Genomic DNA, 21,316 nt, shown 5'->3' on the forward strand with positions numbered 1-21,316 from the left:
GGGCCGGGCCGGGCCGGGCCGCTCCCCGCGCGGGGCGAGGTGCCGCCGCCGCGCGGCGGGGCCGCTGCAGGAGCCCCGTGGGGTACAGACGACGGCAGAGCTCGGCGGGACGCTGCGTGAGGCGGGCCGAGGGCGCGGCCGAGCGGCGCCCGCGCGGGGCCGTTCCCGGGCGCTGCCCGAGTGCGCTGAGGGCTAACGGCCGCCCGCGGTGGACGCGCCTCCGGCGGCGGTGAGTGCGGGCCGAGGCACCGAGAGCCTCGCCGGGAGGCTTCGGAGCCTCCGTGCGCGTCTCGCGTTGCCGAGTGACTCCCGTCGCGCAGGGGTTTGCGCCGGCGGCGTTCGGCGCCGTTTGCCTAAGTGGCAAATTCTGTGAGGAATTCTGTGGTATTTCTGTAAGACTTTCTAGTCCTGTGGGATTTGGAGCTACTCTGAGCTTGTCCCTGCTTTCAGATCACGCTTTCATTTCGCCATGTGCTTCTGTGGTAGCTTCATCGGGGCGGTCGTAAGAATCAGTAAGTCATGAAACGGGKCGTTCCGTCGCATACGCACAACTTACTGACGACCGCAAGGCCCGAGGAACGCGCTTGTGCTTCAGCAGGAAAACAGCTCCTGGAGCTTTGGTGCTGGAAGTTCCCTTGTGTCCCCTTGTCCTGTGTGACACGTGGAACAAGCCTCAGCTACGGAAAGTGGAGAAGGCTGCTTTGATTTTTCGACATAGCTCGTTTGCCTTGCAAGAGTAGATACTTTATTTTAGGGTGCAATTATGAAAATATGTTGGAAAACTTTGCTGAAACTGTTAAATCAGTAACATATTCAGAAGCCATCAGCCAACTTGAAGGCCACTTAAGCCAGTTTGATTGCAATGGATTAAAATACCCAACCCCCCAAAAACCCTAGGGCCTTTGTATTTTAAAGCCTTTTTTAACACTTTACCACCAGTGGYGTTTTAGTGATCACTTACTGATACTGCATTATAACATGTACTTCTATTTTCCTGACTTCTCTCTTACTGATCTGACCTATAGCTTCTTTTTAAAGTTAATTAAAATCTTAGAAGAAAGGGAGAACTATTTGCAACACTTTCAATACAGTATCTCTACAGAAACTTCTTGCTGAAAGACAAAACAAAGCATGATGATAAACAATTTTAAAAGCTTTAGTGAAGAACGATAACTTGCAGTTGCCTACTYTACTGTGAGTTGTAAGTTCATCTGATGGTTTTGGTTGTACAGAAGAACGCTTAACTGAGAGARTGAATAGTAGTAACAGAAAAGAGAAATTGAAGTTAGCGTGCACTACTTTAGATTTGAGACTGCAAGATCTTCTTGGGGCATTTGGAAGGGTGCAAGGTTGGAAAAGGTGTCTCATTTAACTGGCTGAATTTGGCACCACCGTACTTAAGGGCTCTACACTGGATTTAATACACATAGAAGAAAAAATACTTCTCACTTTCTCAGTTGACATCAGGCTTGAAGTACAAATATTAAACCTCTCTTTCTAGGGATTCTGAGTGATAGTTTATGTTGTGAAAAACAAAACCAAATGTCTCTCTATGAAAAGACTAACACTAGAGGTCATAGTATAATGTTCAGAAAGTTTTAGAAATTGTTACTAGTTTTTATGTAGTGCRGTCAGTTAATCTAGATTTTACAGTAAAAAAAATAACAGAGAAACAAATCCCTGACCCACAGAGCTTCCACTCTAAAGGCTGAATACTGAAATAGCTGAGAAGTGTCTGAAGGTTAGAAAAACTAAGTTTCATGGAGCAGGATAGAATAATTGGAAAGAGAARTTGGATTTGGTAGATATTCAAGAGGATGAACACAACATGCAAATAGGTGCAAAGGATACAACAGCACGAGCTGAAATGGCTGGACAGATAGGAGAACCAAACAGGCTTTTGGAGATCTTCTCATGTCCTAGATTTTGGGTGTGAGTAACAGTAATTTTGAATCTTGGTGTAGTTTCTTGTGACTTACCAGAAGGGTGTTCAGGCTGGGCTGGCAGCAACAGGCAAAGAGTTCTCCAACCTCTTCCTCAACATCTGCCAATATCAGGGAATTTCCAGTGGGAAACTGCTTTCCAATCCCTATATGATGATGGTACCTAGTCCAGAGTTAAAGCCAAAAAGAGTATACAAAACAATTTGGGACGAGTTTAGAAGTTGAAATTTGAGATAAGAGAAAATTAGATATGGACAGAAGAGCACCAGAAGGCAGAAATACACGCTTAGTGCACAAGATGGGTGACACAGACATAGTAGAGTGTTTTTTTTTGTTTTTGTGTTTTTTTTTTTAAGAAAAGGGCAGAACAACAGGAGAGAGAGACAACGTGGCAGCAGAAGTTTGAGTAAATGGGAGCTGTTGCCTGCTTTGGGGTGAAGTCTGCAATAACAGGGCTGAAAAGATTTTGGGGAGGATTTATTTTGGGGAGTGTTACACAGAAGGCAATCCTCAAAGGAAGGACAAGATCTTGCTCTCGTTTAGTGTCAACACGTAGCCAGTTAGAACAAAAGGAGGGTGAGAATAACGCAGTTAGCTTTATAAGATTGATTTTAAAGATAGAATCTGAGAGCTGGGGAAGAAGGAATAAAAAGTGTTGAGCCCATTTGTCTGCTGTATGTACAAAGTGATGTATACAAAATGAAAGAAAAGTRTATGATAATAATCTTAATAGACTTTTACACCAGGGATATGAGGTTTTTTCCTCATGACAGATTATGACAACTAGTAAGTCAGTGAAATCACAGAATTGTAAGAGACTAAAAGCTTAACAGCTGAGGGGAGACAATTGCATGGATATAATCGAAGGTGTGTTGTGCTACAGATTTAGGTCAAAATTGTGCCCACATTCACAACTGTACCAGTTTAACAAGAATACTATATTTGTTTTTCATTTAGATGCAAAATAATGCAAGACAACTATCAATGGCTCTAAGCACCTAACATAATTAATTATATAATAAATACAATTCTGTTAATCTCAGCAGTATTAAGATCACTGGTCTCACAGAAACCCAGTAAGCTATCCAGCTGCTTTGTCATTTAGACACTTCATCATCTCTCAGCCATTCCTGAACTTCTTCTGTGAAGATGACTTTGGCAAAAGCCACCAGGAACCAAATTCAGTCTCTATCAAGATGAAAGTAGGGAAGATACACCCCTTCACACAGAGCACCCTCCTCCTTTTCCTCTTATTTTTTAAAGAAATAAAACAAAACACTCGGATTGAGCCAGTCTGTGCTTAGAGCTGCTTCAGATAGATTTGCTTAGCTGGTTAGGATAACTTGGGAGGGAGGGTTGATCCCTTAGCCAGGCCAGCTAGAAGTTTGTCTGTTATAGCCAACATTTAAATTCCACTTAGAAGTGGGTCAGCCAAGTGCTATGTCCTTTGGAAGTGATGCTGCACTGCTATGACAAACTGTATTCCTTTTGTGGATAGGATTGAGGTCTTCTATGTTGTCAACACTTTCAGAAACCCTGAATTCAGATTGTGGATTTATTTAGTGAAAGACCTACATAAAAAAAAGCCTAATTAAACAAATGCCTGAGGCCTACTTTAAGTATTTTGATAATTGACCATTTTCAAACAAACAGCTTTTCTGTTTTTTACCTCCTGTACATTGAAGCTGTAATACCAAATAGGTAATATAATTACTTTGACAGGATCAGCCCATTAAAAAGACTTCATGTCATATGCCTTCTTTGCAGAAGCAAACAGAATGGAAAGCTAGATGGATAAAGAGCTCTCTGAACACATTTCAGTCCTGACATGAAGTTCAGCRTGTGCTATGGTACGTTTGGTTATTTTCTTCATGAATATCCCCCTGCTTGTTGCACAGAAGCACTGAACCAGAGGGCCCCAGAGCATTCACAAGCAGTGCCAATAGGAGCTTGGTTGAAATATTTCCTGTTCTAAGTACCCGGATTCATTCCCTCCTGAGCTTCCCAGAGAACATTAAGTTTTCAAGTGTGATTTTGTCTAGGTTGACCTCCTAGAGGTGTGATGGGCTTGCAAAAAGTCAAAACGGGAAAAGACTGAGCCAAATACAAGTTTTTAGGATGATAATTAATCCGAATTTCTGTTGAACAGTGGGTGCAAGTAGCCTAGCAGGGAAAAAAAATTTTTTTTTTCTTTCTTTTTTTTTTTTTTTATCTTTGCCCCCCTGCTGCTTTGTTGAAATCTCTCTCTGAAAGGCTGAGTTTTCAGATCTCACTTTGGATTAATAGCTGAAATTCAGTTTCCCTGTCTCCAGTCCTAACATACTTCCCTGTGAACAGTGATAATCACAATCTGTAAGAGCTTATAAGTGGCTACCATGCTTGAAATAAAAGGTAAAATGTGGCAAGGACAGAGAGGAGGAAATAAAGCTCAAAAAGTTAGCATGCTTTACAAAAGTTTGATGATTACCTTCTCTAAGTTACATCTCTTACAGCATGGTACCTTAGAGGTAATACGTCATGAACAAAGATAAAGTTTGATAAGCAATCCTCTTGTTTGCATATACTCTATTCGTATTGATTCTAATGTAAAAAATTGCCCACAACTCTGGAATGTAACCATTTAAAAGCTGTTGCTGAAGTCATCAATGTATTGAACAGTAGGCAATCTGTCATTTAATTCAATTGTGCCAAGATTTTAAGCCATGCTTACACTGGTAATCTTGACAGACCCACTATTAAATATTATTGATTAGCCATCACTATTTTTTATTGTTGTTATACAGAAGGTTGTGTAACCTTGCAGTTGGCTTTCCACACAGCCCATTGGTAAATACTGTAGTATTTTTATATTGCTTATATTGGCAACTAGGCATATCTTTATTGCAGGCTCAGATTAAAATTATGGTAGTACATCTGTATTTACTCCCGTGTGTTGTATTTCTAAGCTTAATGATATTTAACCACAAGGTCAGCATTTGACACAGACTTACGAAGAGAAAGTCAAGAAAGAGGTAAAATAATTTCTTTTTTAACTATACRTTTAAAAGGATATGTCCCATAGAAACATTCTATTGCAAAGAAGACTCAAGACATTAAATAATGCTAAGAATTATTATTTAGGTAGGATTCTGAAGCCTTGCAACAAACAATATTTTTTTTTTCTAACAGAGTTTGCTCCCCTATGTTTTGAATAGATAGTAAGAATTTATTTTCTAAACAACTTGAAATGTCAGTGTTAGCGAAAAAAGACTGACAAAGACAGCAGATGGAGAAAAAGAACTTTTCATTTTTGTGGCATCTAAAAGTAGTTGGATTTTTGTAGGTCTTTATTTAAAAAACAAAATTGAAGCCAGTTCTCTACCCCCCCGAGAGCCAAAGGAGAGATCTTTGAATCTTGTTATGATACTAATTTCACATTCAGTCATTTCAGCTGGAAATGTAAACTGGGAATATGCATCAAATGGCCTTGGTTGTCTGAAGCGGGTATCCTAGCTTCAATATCATAATGATCTAGATCAGAGGGTTTAAACTGCTTGACCTTATATACCAAAAGCTTTGTATGACTGAGTGTGTCAAAATCCATATCTCAGGGTATGGATCCAATTTGCATAAAGATGTCAGGGGTGCAAGGCGACCAGCTGCCATGTGGTATGGTTGGTCAAGTCTTGGGACAATGGGCAGTATCGACTTCCAGCAGCCCCCAATAATATCTTTCATCGCACAGCAGGGGCTTCAGACCGCCTGGTAAAAAGCTTCACACTCCATGGCCAGCGTTGAGTCATTCAGCACACCTCTCACTAGGGATGTGTGTTCAGAATTACTCAAAAACTACATAGACCACAAGTACCTCACTTAGGTCAAGAATAATCTTATGGCATGTTATGCAAAACCTCACGCTTAACTCCTCAAACACGTACTTCYGTAACTTAAGTTTGTTGGGACTACATGCTTGAAGTTTAGCACGTGCTTTGACTGTTCAGTGGACTCAAATCCACAACTAAGCCTGCTGCATCTTTTCAGCCATCACACTGAATTTCTTGTCCACAGTTAAAGAACAGAAGCTCTCCTTCCCAGAGCTTTGCAGTCTGCCAGTGAAGGTAATCAGTTTGCTTTTCAGGGGAAAGTGAATGTTACTGATGCATAATGCAAGTTACCTTCTTCCCTTTCTTCGTGAAGTATCTACCAAACATATCTATGATATATTCTGATTTAAGCCAGGAAGGAATTAAAGCTCCTGTTCTTGCCAAATGACTGAATGCTTGCAGGCACAGATTCCTAAKAAATTATAATAGAAAAAGTATAATACATTAGCAGAGTATTTGTGCATTCACTGGGAATGAATATGGATGTAATTTAGTAAAGCTGATGTATGCRTAACTAAAACCAAGGACATAAAATGAAAATTTCCCTGTAAATGTCAATCCAGTGTTTTGTGGTGGCCAAGAAAAGGCAAATGGAATATTGCAATGGTATTAAGAAGGAAAATGAAAACTAAACTGCCACTGTATAAATCCCTAATACACCAATATTTAAGACACTGTATGGAGTTCTAGGCACCTGCTCTCTAAAGAATATAGCAGAATTGTATTCTGCTACTAACATTTTGAGAACAGCAAGGTGTATGGAGTGGCTTCTGTCTGAGGAAATTAGAAAAACAGGACTGAACATGATGAGGGGAAAACCTGTGTCTAAAAAATAATATATAGGAAAAAAGAAATAGTGAGCAAGCAGACAATAGATTAAAAATAAATTAAAATGCCTCACATAATACATACATTAAATTGTTGAGGTCATTTCTGCAGGATGTTGTAGAGGCCAAAACTATAAATGGGTTCAAAGAGCAATCAGACAAATCCTTAGAAAGGAGGGACACCAGAAGCCATTAAAAGGTCCAGACCTTCTTGATGTGGCTCTTGCTGACTGTTGGTATGTGTGAGTAAAGATCATACTAGTCCTGTTTATTGCTTGCTTTCATTCTGCACCCATTGTTGAGCACTGTAAAGGGCAGTATGGCCATTCTCCGTAACTTCCTCCTTCCATTATACACTATTCTTTCCTTACAATACATATTCATCTATAATTTTTAGTTTTGTGCTAAGAGTTTATATATTTGGTCTTCAAATACAAAGAGGCTTGTTTAAAAGAAGTTGACAATAAATACAAGTAACTCAAAGAGTTTATATTAATTAAAAAACCTGCAAAAATAGTTTAAATAGCACTTACTGAAGGCTATTTCATCCCCTTATTTGGTAAAAGATACTGGCTTTATTGAAAGAAGTACATCTATTAGCTCTGAGCACTRGTTAAAATGACTACTGTGGTTTTTTCAATGAACTGTCACAGTCATGCATGCAAGAGAAAACAGAAAATTAGTTTTTGAGCTTGTTTTGGCAGGATTTCTTATGCAGAAAACACACTGAGTGCTGGTGAGGCTCTGTGGTGCAGGATCTAAGTTCTCAAATACAAAGAGTATGTTAGAATCACCTATATTTTTCGTCACTTTAATGGAGAAACTGAGTGGAAAGTAAGTACTGCAGTTTAAGCCATGGGGAAGGATGAAGGGAGAGGTTATTTACATCAGTTTTGGGGCAGATTCTGAGTTTTTAATCAACATTAACAGCAGGCTGTTTTATGAGTCTCTGCTCTACACACGCATTGCGGGGGGTCAGTATACAAATAGGAACTACTTCTGAAGTTCAAGCTTTTAAAACTTGCTGAAAAGGAACTTTTGAAATTATGTTTAATGCCCACTGTGTTATCAGCAGCCYAGTCCTCTTTTTTTGAAGGATATAAACAGTCTTTTTTGAAAGAAAGAAAGGATGGTTTCAAGGATATATATTGTGACCTACCACACTTCTAGTGCAGCAATGTAATATCTGTGAAAGATTTTTAAATAAATGGAAATTACCTAGAAATATCTTAGCATACACAAAAACCCAAACAAAAATGATTTTACCTCACTTGCTCAATTTTTATTCTTTGGATTTTCTTGTTTATTAATTTTTTGCAGACTATTGTTTGGGCTAAATAAGACATTCTGTTAATGTAAAAAAWTTGAAAAATATTTTTAATGATGCTCTTCACCATTAGAGGCGTTTTTCATACATCATGAAGAAACAAGAAAGGGTAAAAACAACTGCTATTTAAGTAAAAGCAGCTGAGCTGTCTGTGCCATGCAATCTGCTTGGCCCTTCTCACTTTCCAAGATCTAGCAGCAGGGCCTCAAAAATAAACCTTTCATTACTAAGATTTAATTGTGATAATTCTTCAAAAGAGCTAAGCATCTGTTCATTATAAAGTCCATGTTGATGACGTAATCTCATGGCTTCAAAAAAGGCGTTTGTTCATGAACTTCATAGCTTAACTATCTCAGTAAAACTAAAACGAGTATCCTGGTGAACAATAGGGAGAGTCACTTGGTTCCCTGAGTCTGAGGAAATAGATTTTGTGTAGGTCTCTGTTGTTAGAAGTGTGGATGGAATTTGCCCACTAAGTCAGGCAAACGTCACAAAATGTATGGTTAAGTCTCTGTAATCCAGTTACAGGCAGATTCAAAACCTAAAGCTGCATTTTTTATTATTTTAAAGCAAGTTAAATACTCTAAGTACTAAGAAATGAAGAAAAATATATCAGACTCTGTACAACTTCACTAAAAAAAGGGAAATATCCCTAATTAAAATAACCCACTAGAGARTAGGATTTTGTTTTAAAGCTCTATTTTTTTTGTCACTGATAGGAATAAATTTTTGGAAATAACTACCTGAAATATGAATTTGTGTTTTATCAATAGATTTCCTAGATTTTTTATATCAACAAGTGCCTTTAGTGTACTAAAAGGAATGCAAACAAATAAAAGCTGAGTAGAATTAATTGTTACTTAATAATTTGTTGTTTCTCCTCTCCCAACATTAATTTTCTGAGATACGGATATTCATAGAAGTACTCTCCTCTCCCCCAAAATGAGGATGAAACCATTATCAGGATAATTACATTCTTCTGCTTCCTTCCCCTTCCCCCAAATGCTTATTTGATTGCAAGGTTTTCATAATTTTCAAGTTCTGACTGATGATATCAAACAGTGAGACAAAAAATAGCATTACATTGTTCATATTTCTTTCATCAAGATCTAGAAGTATAGATTGCAAAGTCTGTATTTTACTGAAAGTTAAATTTCTTAGATGTTTTTAAAGAGAGGTGAATTGGGCCTTTTATCATGCTAAAGTTGGGYGGGATGTTATCCTCCTGTTTTATATATTCTAAGTACTTTTAGATTCTAAAGAAAATAGGAAAAGAAAATCATCTGTACCTAGTCACAAAAAAATTCTCACAGAATTATTCCACACATGTATCTGTTTCTTTAAAAGAGTATTACATCATTCCAGTCTAGGAGCAAAGAATAAATCACTGTACTCATCTGTACTGCCTCTTAAACTACACAAGCTTTTATCATTTTTTTGCAGAAATAGTGTTTTACATATGCATTGAGATACATGTATATATTTGTTCAGGAAAGAAAGGGAACTAACTAGTATATATGTATTGAAAATCCTATCTGCAAACCACAGTACAAAGATAAGACTAATTCTGTATTTTTTTTTTGTCCTTGCTTTTCTTTATTTCAAAATGATCTTTAACTCCTGCTGAATAATGATTCATTTCTAAATGCAAAAGATCATTTAGGTCTATTTGTGTTCTTTATTAAGACTTTCTTTCTTTTAAAGAAAAATAGCATGGAGCATTAGTCTATTTTGACTAGTTTAACATACAGTTCATTTATTTTGAAAGGAGTATTCTGTGATACAATATCTTTGCTCTACTATTGTTGATCCATTTAATCGTTAGTTTGCAGTGAGTCTTCTGGTAACCAGGCAAATTATCAAGCTTCCGCTACAATATATTAAAAACTTCACAGATCTTAGAAAATGTTTTTCTAAAAATGTTAATTTAGGATAAACTATCACGTTGTAGCAAACAAAGTCAAGAGTCCCTTTAAGAAGGAGACTATTTCATTGCCTCCCAGTTTAGATTCTCCATAGACACGGTCCACAAATGAAATAGGAACCTGTTGAAACAAGCAAAACTATTTTAAGATTCAAGGCCTAAATAATGAGAAATTCTGTAAACAGAAGCACAGTCTTTGAACTTGGCATATTTAGAAGGGGAAGAGGGCAAGGTCTCCATTCTTCTAACCACTTGCTTTAACGATGCTCCATAGCTGGAAAGCATTGAGAGTATTTGCTTTATCACCTCTAAAGATGACCTAAAGCCATTAATGGGTGGCTGGCTAATACACCAATCTGAATAAACTATTCTCAATAGTAGCATAAGTGCACTAAAAGCCTGAGAGTTCAAAATTAACCTTCACCTATTTCCTTTTTAGCTAAATTCAGTACTTTTGAGTCAATGCCTCAATAAGGCAAAATGTACTCGGCCACCATGAGAGAGCATTCTGCTCTACCTTGCCACTGTCTAGAAAACACATCTGAATGTGGCAGTTAATGCGTGTGCATGTTTTACAAGTATACCTACCTTTGTTGGTCTTCAATCATTTTATAGACTATTTGTAAGATAAAAGATAATTTAAAACACTAATTTTGATTTCATTAAGTATGCATACTGTCCAGATTCACTGCTTTTCAGTAACTTGAGGAAATACTTTAGCAGCTCACTATGCCAATACTATATTCGAGTATTCAAGAATTTCAGTAAGTTTGTTTGTAAAATTAAGATACTTCAGGGACTACAATTAAAAAATAAAAACTGCAAAAGTCATTAAGGAATTGGCTGAGCATTCCGCTGGAAGCTTCAACCAGACATCAGCTGGCAAGTGGAACACATAAGAACACCACACCCTTGCAACTGTGCCAGGACTGAGGATTTCTTGCAACTCTAAGCAGATTGGTGTATGATAGAAGAGAAACCAGGGTATTTGGCAACAAGAAAATACCTAGAAAGGCATCCAGATGACTTAGCAATGCCCCTGGCTTTCTTAGTAGGATCCCTTTGATAATCCTAAAAAGCATCCTAACAGCAATGGACAGCTGATCTAAGAGGCATGGACAGAAATCGCTGAAGACACAGATAGTGCAGGACGTCAGAAGTGACATTTTCTGACTAGTGATGAATGAATGGTTTATATCTAGTCTTCCCTAGTACTGGAGTTAACCTCTTAGGTAGTTGCTGCACTTTGCCCTTCTTGCATAAGACGTTGCATCATTAGTCTTAAAAGAGGCATTTTCAGCCTTACGTTAGAAGACTATATTCCACACACTAAGGTAAATTTCACATATGGTACATAAGGACAGCATATAATACTGTTCAGGTATAGCCTGTTTCCATTCATCTCATCACCTAGTTGTTTCTTTTAGATTGAAAGTCATTGAGACCTACCAATTTCAACATTCTGTAAGAAATGCTTTACACTCAGACTGTATTTACACTTTAAATCTGCATAAAAATTCCTGTTCTGGCAATAGAGTTACAACAGCAGCACTTGCACACTGTGGATTAGATTTGTATGCATGAATATTTCTGGAATTGCAGTATTATCATTTTGGTAATTACAAAATGACTAAGAATCATAACTACTGATCAGGACCCACAGTACCAATGGACTAAATATAATGGAAAACTCTTCTGCCTCAGGAAGTTCCAATATGGAGACAGTTAAGTGGAAAAGTAAAAAGAAAGAATACAGTAGCCTTATGTATAGGTACATGTCAGCAGTCTGAGCACTGTCAAGATTGTTACAGATAATGCAAAGGAAATCTTAAAGGCAAGAGTGAACCAAAATAATGAAGCAACCTTTTAGATTTTGGAGATAGCTCTTGCCACATGTGAGAAAYGAGAAGAGAAAGCAATAAGGTGCTTACTTGGGAATGTTACAGGTGAGTTGTGGAGGACAGCAAAACTGACCCATTACAGAACAGAGGTCARGTCTCAGTGACTGGGAGACAGTCATCTTTGTGAAGATCAAGGTTGTCAGGCTTTGAACCTGAAGACAAGTATCTTGTATTTGATGCTATACAGCTAGAGAAGGCATGCAAAGAAAGGAATGGTGGGATCAAATAATAGGCAGAAAAAAGTTATTCACAGCAGCACCCTGAAGAGAGATGAGCAAGACAAGACTGCATTTTTTTWAAAAAAACACAGAAAAGTGGATTTACTGTTTTCAGAATGTATGATAAATAAAGATTTTCTCTTTCCAGATTTCAGTATCTGGATAAATAGAGAGGTGAAGATTTAATTCAGCAATGTTAAAAACGCAAAACATGGATGCAACTGGATGTGATTTAAGCTCAAACCCAAGCTACATGCAGGATAGTGATGTCGCCCCAGGAGCAGAAAGGATAGAAGAAAAGAGCTTGCTTTATTGGGTAGAAGTGTTCTACCCAGTGTTGGTATAGAAATGCTATAATAAGGTTTACAGAGAGAAGTACCAGCAACAGAGTCTCTGACAATTCAGTCATGAAAATGATGAACAACAGCTGTTTTCGAGATTTTGCTGTAAGAGAATTCTAGTGAATCATCTTTAAAGACACCAGCAAGAGCAATTCAATGAAATCTGAAGGGCAGCAATCAAGACTGCAGGGAGTATAGGATAGAACTAGTGTTTGGAGTTCTTCTTTAATGACTATATTCAAATTCAGAGAGTTTAGAAGTGGAAAGGTGTGCTAGCTGGCAAGTTGGGAAAGAACAAGAAAATGAATGACAGGACAGAATAAATCAGAAACAGAGTCAGGTTACTGGAAACAGTGAAATGATTTTAAAAGAACTTACTAGAGATGTCTGGATACTAAAAGAAAAGGCTCAGAGCAGGTTCATGGTATATTTTGACTTTTTTTTTTTCTTCCTTTGAAGACCCTGCTAGAATCTTATGCAGCTAAAGAAATAACAAGAGGAAGAAGGAAAGCTCCAAGAAGCTTATTAGACATGGGGAATAAGTAAGTGGAATTGCAGATTTGTCATTCAGCTAAGTTGGAAGAAGTAAARTTCAACACGTGTAATTTCTTTACATTGTTTTGAAAATCCTGCTTCCTCTTGGAAGTAGTCAGAATTTTCTAGGCTTCTAGTAATCTGCATGTATATTTAAATGAAAACACAATACACTTATCAATACTTTTACTGTACCTCTCCAACAGTATATCCTAACTGTCTAGCCCGAACAATCATCTCCATCTGGAACACGTATCCTTTAGAAACACATTTTTCCATTAGTTTCTGTAAGACTTCTTTTCTGTATAACCTGTAAATGATTACAAAGAAATTGAAAAATGTGGCATAATTTTTGAACTTCAGAGATCAAGATAGTACGTGCAGGAATCTAAACTGTAACCACTTATATCATTACTACTTTAAAAACTCAATAACAAAGTTGTAGGAACAACAGTTCTTGCAAGATAATCTACGATTTTTCATCTTCATCTAAAACAAATTTCATAGTGCTCAGTAAAGAAGGTCTGCTCTTATTCTAATTTTTGTTTAAAAGTTTCTTGATCTCTAACAAGCTTTATACCTTGCAAACCAGATCCATACCTGAAACTCCCAGTTAAGTCAGATGCACCTGGTCTCAGCAAAACCTGAGTTATAAAATTGGCACCACGACTGTGAAAGGAAATATGAACGTCAGAATTACTCAATACACGTAAACCCCAGCCGCCAGCCGCCATGTGCTTACATAACCCTGATGTAACATTTTGCCTCTYTTGTTTTTGAGTGAAACCTTTTCCTACTGCTCATTGCAAATGTTTTCCAGCAACGTCTAAGTAACAATTAATTGAGATTAATGACGCCAGGTAATTCTTAATTTGTGACAAATCATAGCGTCAACAAAGGGGCATTGCAAGTGATTTACAGCTGAGAGAAAAGACCATTACAACTTTTAACTCTAACTAAATATGTCTTTAAACTTGGGAAAAGTGTCACAGTCTCAGCTCATATTCTTTTTATGATGAAGCCAAAGAACTGTCCCAAACTGATGCAGTGCAGATTCGCCTGCTGTTACACCTAATTTCACCAAACTGGTCATATCATTATTTTTTGATGTTTCTTTAATTGAAGAATTTGCAAATCATTCATTGCAATCAATAACTCTATTATTTAATATAGTTTTGCAGTAAYAAATACTATTCACTAAAGGCTCTGTTTAGCTCACACAGAATGCTAATTCAGATGTCTGTAACACTCCTGGAGGTGGATTGATGGCATTGTGATTTATTGTTTGATTCTTCACTTGAAAGCCTTGAGAACTTCTAAACAACAAATTTATATGCAAATAACTAGAAAAATACTAACCTGATTAATTTTCTTTTCAAATCCCAGCCATACACTCCTCCATTTCCTTTATATCTTGTTCCAGATACAATATCAAAATTGCCTTCTTTCTGCTTTCTGTAAGAAGTTGATTGTATTGAAAAAAACAGAAGGATTAATTGCATGAAGTCAGTACAACAAGAAAAATCACTGCATTAATAGAAAAATCTATATTGTACAAACCTTTAAACAATAAGTACAGAAGAAGGCATGAAAGTAATAGGTATGATGGTTATAAACATCATGTGTTTTAAAACCTGTAATTCCTCTCTTCTTATGAAGAACTGTTTCAATATCTTATGATTTTCTTTTACGAACTATGGCATAGGATTTCAAAGACTGCTTCATAAATAATTTATATAGACCTACTTAAGTATTTTAAAGCAAAAAAGCAGTCTCTCTAATATAAAAGAAAGGGTAAGTTTAAATATAGATTTAAATATTTAATTTACACAAACTCATAGTAATGAAAAATAATAAGCCTGGAACTATCCTTAGTCCACACCATGCCTAACTGCTGCAGAACCCTACCTAAAAATTTTAGATCTCCAGTACTACTGCAAGAAAGTTGAAAATTATGTAGATTGCTACCCTTAGCCTCCAAGGTAATTGAAACAAATTTGATTGTTTCTCACAAATTGAAATATTACCGGGAGAGWACGGCAAGAGATAGACAGTGAGGAGAGAAATACTTCATCACTAAGCAAGGATTTTGCACTATCCTGTAGTTACATACTTGTATTATCTTTAACATTAATTTCCTTAATGCTAAATTTGAATTTTTTAAATCAATTATTTGAGTACAATCTGGCTTGAGTCTTGAATCTGTTAGCTTATGTGATGATTGCATATGTGCTTCTGTCTTTAAGATGGTGCTCTTCAATGATACTTAATTACCCTTAAAGTACAGTCTTACTTTTTAAGTAACTGCATGTGAAGCTTCATGCCTCTTATTTTTCACTTACTCCTTATAAAATCTTTATATCTTAAAAATAAAGAAATGTGTAGTGTTGGTTTCAATGGCTAGCCCTGTAGAAATCAAAACCTCTCTCTTGCATCATTGTCCACTAGAAAAACCCTCAAACTGAATTCCACGTTCACTTATACCTGTGAAATCTCCTTGATTTCAATTAGTTTGCAAAATACTTTAAACATGTTGGCTTACAGAGATGAATCCAACCTGTTTTTCAATCCTAAAAATTAGCAGAAATAAAAAAATTCAGAAAAAATATTTTCTTTACTCCTTCAATCCATATCCCTACATGCACACATAAAGAAGGCATTAGAAGATGCCATTTATATATATGCTTTTGAAAGCCGATAGACCATTAAAGGAGGAGGAAAAGTACTTTGCCACGCATACTGTTTGTTTCCTTAAAGGTGGGGAACTTAGCTCAAATTAGGAACTAGTATGTTCTGGATTATTTTAGGACAAATCTAATGAGGTTCAATAACCTCTATTTGAATTCCTGCCTTGTCAGTTTTCTTACTGCAGCTATCTGGCTATACAATACTATAAAGCTTTCAAATATTACTACAAAATTATAAATGCTCATAAGTCATTCATATATAAGAACTGGCACCTACCTGATAAATTCTGCAATAAATTTTGGCTGAAATAGAAGGAAAACAGATGAGAAAAGAGAAGCGGGGGGGGGGGGGAGAAATCAATACAAAATTAATTATAACAGTATAAAAATACAATACATAAGATACAGACGTACATGGTGAGAAAGGTCAGCATCCATAATAACAATAAAATTCCCAGTAGCGTGCTTCATTCCATGAATATAAGCAGTGCCTAATGAAAACAGTACAGAAATGTTTTCCATCACTGTTTTAAAATATGCAGTCTTCTAGCTAGTCTTCACTTATATTCAAAAATCTCTAAATTATACTACAAAAGTATTAGCTAAATATTTTTATTTTTAAAATGATACAGCAATTGTCAAACATAAAATTACTTCTCCTTTCCCCTATAATTTCAGCATTGGATTTTATAAATGTAAACTTTGGCAAGTCCTACTGCAATAGGAATAACCAGAGAAACATGACTTAATAAATGGGTCACTATTTGAAGCAACCTTTTCAGTAATGCCATAAGCAGTTATGAGCCAAATAAAACTAAGAATAGGACACGGGCAACAACATCATGCCTATAAATAATGGACATAATTAACATGTCCATAATGTTAACAGACATCTACGAAAAAAAATGCTTTCTAGACTCAAGATTTACTATTAGTAGYATTGGTTTGTTTTCTTGACACCGTGAATAATACTGTGGCACCTAATCTGAAGTGTCTTTTTTTCTTACTTTAACTTTTGTTTGCTTCTATTCATCTCACATGAACTGGTTTAGCTATCTTGAAAGAGTTGGAACAAGTTTTGCTATTAAAATTTTCCTTGAACCAATTTCTGGTTCAAATCATATCATTCGAAGATAACACTGCTTCCAGGAACACCACAGACAGCATAACAGAGATTTAAAAGAAAGACTCAAAAATAATTTGAATAATTAAGGAGTATATGGCAGTTTTTACTTTATAAGGAGTAAACGGCACTAAAAACAAAATACTTGCAAAAGATGTTGTTAGCTGGCATTGACTCAGGAAATTAAACTACTGGTTAATGAACAACCTGTATTTCCTTTCTTTCACAACTTTTTTTTTTTTTTTTTTTTTTTGTAAAATTAAATTCTATGAGTGTCAAAAATCCATGTGTTGTGCATAATTAGTAGATATGGTGCATAGAAGAATTAAAGTTAGTATTAATCAGCAACACTAGTCTTTAATTAGGACAAAGGATCAAAAGTAAGGATAAAAATTTGGAAGAGAGAGATGTAAGCTTTTCAGAGTTTCTTAGACAAATGACAGCTGCAGAAAAAAAATACAGAAAGACGACTTTAAATAGACAATTACTATCAACATTAGAATATCATTCCTGTTTAGTGGAATGGTGCATAATACAGTTAATGTTAACTGTGGAGAAGGTAGTTAGCTGCAGTAGTCAGTGTACAAGACACCTCAAATATGGGAGTTGTCAAGATATTTAGTAAGGAAGGCAGATACTGATTTCCAATAAATGAAACAAGATATTACATAATACCTTCATTTCAATTGTGAGAGAAGAGAATTAATGACAAAAAGACATAATCATTGAAATGTCTCCCCCACTTTATTTTAGGATAATTTAATTACTACAAGTTTTAAATGTTTGACTGCCCTCGTACTTACTTTTATAAAAAAGGGCAAAAATTGGCAGACTTGATTTACAGCAACAGAGCTGCAGTTCTGCATCATTCCATGAGAATTTTATGATCAATTTCAGTGATACAAGATTGGTTCCCAAATTAGTGAGAGCTTCTAGAACACAAATGAGTAACTTTTGTAATGTGCTTCAAAGCCTTCAACTTACACGTTAGTTAATAGGTGAGACAATACTTAGCACTTTGACTACTGGACGTTTGTCAGATTTTTTTTTTTAATTAAATTTGTAATTTGTGTTGCAATTGGGCAACTGTAAAGAGCTTTGTCCAAATAATGACAAAAAAGAGTCCCAGCCTTCAAGATTGCAAAAAACTATGGTCCAATTTTGTAGAGTCCTGCATACAGGCAGATTTCACAGAAAGCACCATTTTCTCCGTGTCAGTAGTCTCCACACAAAAATAGCAGTTACAATTGCAGAAGCTGCATGTTGTCTTAATATAGGCCCCTGATTCTGTTACCAGTATGGGAGGAGGGGAAGGGGAAAGGAAAGGCAGCATGAGGTTAACAGGAAAGCACAGTTGTACAGAATCACAGTGACCACAATATGCAGATTTGAAGTTGTGGGAAACTTGTTACAAATTCACTGTGATATTTGTGTGGTTTATAAGTTTGCTTGCTTATAAAAATTTGATGAAAACATTTCTAATCATCGGTTTTACAATGATTCTTCTATAACTTTGTGCACTGACATGAAAAAAAGATTTTTTAAAAAACTGCACCAGCAGTTAGTAAGAACTTACCCAGGCCCAGCTTTTTTGCTCGAGGTCTTAAAAGCTGCAGGATATTGTAAAATATGCATATATTACTTACAATACAGCTTTTAATTACTTTTTGTGACATTCTATATAATCAAGGTATAAAAATATTTTAGAAAAWACTTTTTAAATACATAGATAATACATACAAACAAATTTGTCTGACAAAACACAGGAGCAATAAAGCCATTATATTAAATAGGAATTTCATCATATCATATTAGAAACAAATTTATTCTAAGCTTACATTAGTAATCCTGTGGTAAAACAAGCAAACAAACAAAACAACAACAACAACAAAAAAAACATTATCTCAATAGTGGAAAGTTTTCTCATATTCCACTATCTGAAATACACAGTTATAAATCTGAGCAAAGGTCTCCTCAACATCATTACTTTTAAGGAATGAAAAATACTATTGGTAAATATTTTAAGAAGTTCCCTGAAGTGATTTAACATGTCATTAGCATTGTATATAAATTTGAAGATTTTCATGTGCATACAGATGTTACACAGCTGAATAACTATCATACAAAAATATTACTAATCTTTCAAAATAAGAATGACCCAGGCCTTAAAACCTCAGCCAAGTATCCGCAGTTCCTACAGGGCCAGATGAAAGCTCAGCAACAAACAGAACTATGCTCCTATGCCAACTTGTTGGGRAGAACCACTGCCATCAAAAGAGAAAAACAGCTTTAGATCATCATGACTGTAAATTAAATTTAAATTTTAAAATTTAATTAAAATTYTAATTTTAATTATTTTTAAATAAAATTTTGTTGCATTATCAGAGAGATCATAATTACTGCAATGAAAGTCAGAGAAGGACAWGGACGTGAAAGAGCCAGTAATCATTAATGCTTCTACTGTTTTGTCATTTTGGTTTCTGTTCTCCTCCCTCCACAGATTTTTCTTTAATAAATAGCTATATTTGAAAATTTATGAAAAACTGGTTTGACTTCTCATCTACTTCCTTCAGTATTTTGGCCTCTTACTAAGTTAACTATATGCCATTTTGAGTAAGTGTAATATAGTAAGAAAGAACCTCAGAAGTTATTTAAATGCAGACCCCTGAACACAAATCACAGCAATGACTTCGCTTACTACTTACAGGTAATTTCAGGAAAGAAGAAAGATTGACCTCWTCAGAAATCATACTTGATTTTTTTTTCAGACTTTTGCAGTAATATTGCTTTGGGCTACATGATGTCCCTTGCCTACATGCAATTCCACTTAAGTGTGCTAGACTCTACAATGCTACAGGGGTTGGTACACATATTAGACCACAAAATTAAGCTATTAGGCAGCAAGGAAAGTTTAGCTAACCATCTTAAACTTCCCTATTACTAGTGCCAGTAAAAAAATAAAGACCCAAAAACTTCATATCTTCATTGTTCCTTAAAATGATCTTTATAAATACTACTTAATTAACAAATACTATTTTAAAAACTTACAATTACACAGTAATGGATTAGAAAGAAAAGTCTGACACTGCTTAAAGCACAAATGTCTGTCAAACTTAACTTTTGTTTTTCATACTGTTCTAACAGTTTTATTACCAAATAGTTTTAAAAGCTCATAAAGTAAATGACAGTATCTTGTTATATAATGATTGTTCTACATTTATGTACACAAAAGAAAATAGTCCTGTTCCTGAGAAATACAACCAAATATATTAAAAATAAATCACAAGACCAGACTAGCTTTCATCTTTCTAATTCCCTATTCCTACAGCCAGAGAAAATGAAACTCAACTTCATTAAAACCTCATCTTTCCCTCAGGCATGCACAAAGTACAGTAATAGCCACTATTCATTTTTCAATAGAATACAGCACATGCACAAAGTATTGAAAACATTTTGAAAATGTTAATTCATGATTCTTCCTATTAATTCGTAATACTGCTAAGCAGCTGCAGGAATGCCATAATTTTACATTTGGCTAAAGTAGCATGCAAAGCTTAAATAACCTGCCTAAGGGTGTAAAGAAATTCAGTCTAGAAACTAGGGACTCTGGTTCCAGTCCTCTAAAAACTTACAGTATTTTCTTGTACAATAAAAATAAACAAAATACGTAACTCACTATTTTATCTGATCCATATATCTTTACCAATTGTTCAGCAACTTCCTGTGTCCCATCAGGGCTTCCATCATCTATGATTATAATTTCAAAGTTGTATCCACTGAAATGAGAATTATTTTTAAATGAATACATGGAAAATACAGTTTCTGACTATGCCATTTAGTAAGTCATGAAACAGGAGAACAAAATACCAAGTGATTTTCTGGCACTTAGAGGTACATGCTGTAGTTATTTGAAACATGTTTCAGTGTCACTGTTTTGTGCAAGTCTCAAGCTGCGCTTKCCTCGCAGTAAATTGCAGCAATRCAAATCACATCATTCTCACATACCGTGCTCATTTCTAGCCTCACGACTGTGAGGGATGAAAAGCTAAAATTGCCTTTGCACTGTTACCTGGCAACGCTTTCTCAAGGCAGCGATGCAGAATGGATTAGAGGAAGTGTAAGACTTTGATTAGCAGAATTTCATTTCCATAACTAATACCAGTGAAAAGCTCTGCTCTTCACAGCTTCAGGTTAGATACAATTGCCTATATACTGTCCATCATTGTCAGAAAAYTATTATTTATTTTACAGCATGGATAATTTTACTTCCTTCCTAAGTTATCACATCATTTTACAGTTTTATGGATATATATTAACCAGTTCTGTAAATAACTTCTGTAAACTTCTCAGACCCATCAATGCTTCAAGGACAGAAGGACTCGAAAATTCTTCTAAGCCTATTTGTTAACAGAGTCATCAAGCTCTTCGGGGGCGGATTTTTCTCTACACTCCGGTAGCCACTTTGCTGCCGCAGCTCCTGTGCCTCCACCCCAGGCAGAGCCGGGCACTTCAAGCGGGAGCTGAAGCGGCTCCTCCCCGTGCGCAGCCGCCCGCTCCGCACCCGCAGGGCCGCGGCGCGGCCTCCCGCGGGCCTCAGCTCTCCGCCCGCCAGGCCGGGCCGCGGCGCG

The 21,316-nt window shown here is 36.2% G+C and overlaps 2 protein-coding genes across 2 annotated transcripts in view; one reads left to right on the forward strand and one right to left on the reverse strand.

Annotated features, from left to right (window-relative positions):
* Positions 1-9,618: 9,618 nt before the first annotated feature.
* Positions 9,619-20,511, reverse strand: DPM1 (dolichyl-phosphate mannosyltransferase subunit 1, catalytic). The gene is made up of 8 exons (XM_085314062.1): positions 20,365-20,511; positions 18,265-18,298; positions 15,980-16,056; positions 15,843-15,868; positions 14,238-14,333; positions 13,479-13,547; positions 13,074-13,188; positions 9,619-10,005 (listed from the first exon to the last, which is right to left on the reverse strand). Exons 1-8 carry the CDS (start codon positions 20,494-20,496, stop codon positions 9,901-9,903), a joined length of 654 nt encoding a protein of 217 aa, XP_085170188.1. The 5' UTR covers positions 20,497-20,511; the 3' UTR covers positions 9,619-9,900.
* Positions 20,495-21,316, forward strand: part of MOCS3 (molybdenum cofactor synthesis 3) — a 6,706-nt gene continuing 5,884 nt past the window's right edge. The window contains exons 1-2 of the mRNA XM_085314256.1: positions 20,495-20,526; positions 20,709-20,805. Of these exons, the coding sequence (XP_085170382.1) occupies positions 20,495-20,526; positions 20,709-20,805 (129 nt within the window). The remainder of the gene's footprint in view (positions 20,527-20,708; positions 20,806-21,316) is intronic.

Source organism: Rhea americana, unplaced genomic scaffold (assembly GCF_003343005.1).
Source record: "Rhea americana isolate MKP2758 unplaced genomic scaffold, rheAme1 scaffold_4, whole genome shotgun sequence".
NCBI classification, from domain to species: domain Eukaryota; kingdom Metazoa; phylum Chordata; class Aves; order Rheiformes; family Rheidae; genus Rhea; species Rhea americana.

What these genes read in the sequence shown, in the direction of transcription:
- DPM1 (XM_085314062.1), bottom strand. Translation starts at nt 20,496, where the DNA reads ATGTATTCATTTAAAAATAATTCTCATTTCAGTGGATACAACTTTGAA. An exon ending in ATGCTGACCTTTCTCACCAT is followed by an intron (nt 15,869 to 15,979) that starts GTACGTCTGTAT and finishes CTTCTATTTCAG; the next exon opens with CCAAAATTTATTGCAGAATT. An exon ending in TTTATTGCAGAATTTATCAG is followed by an intron (nt 14,334 to 15,842) that starts GTAGGTGCCAGT and finishes AACTTCTTACAG; the next exon opens with AAAGCAGAAAGAAGGCAATT.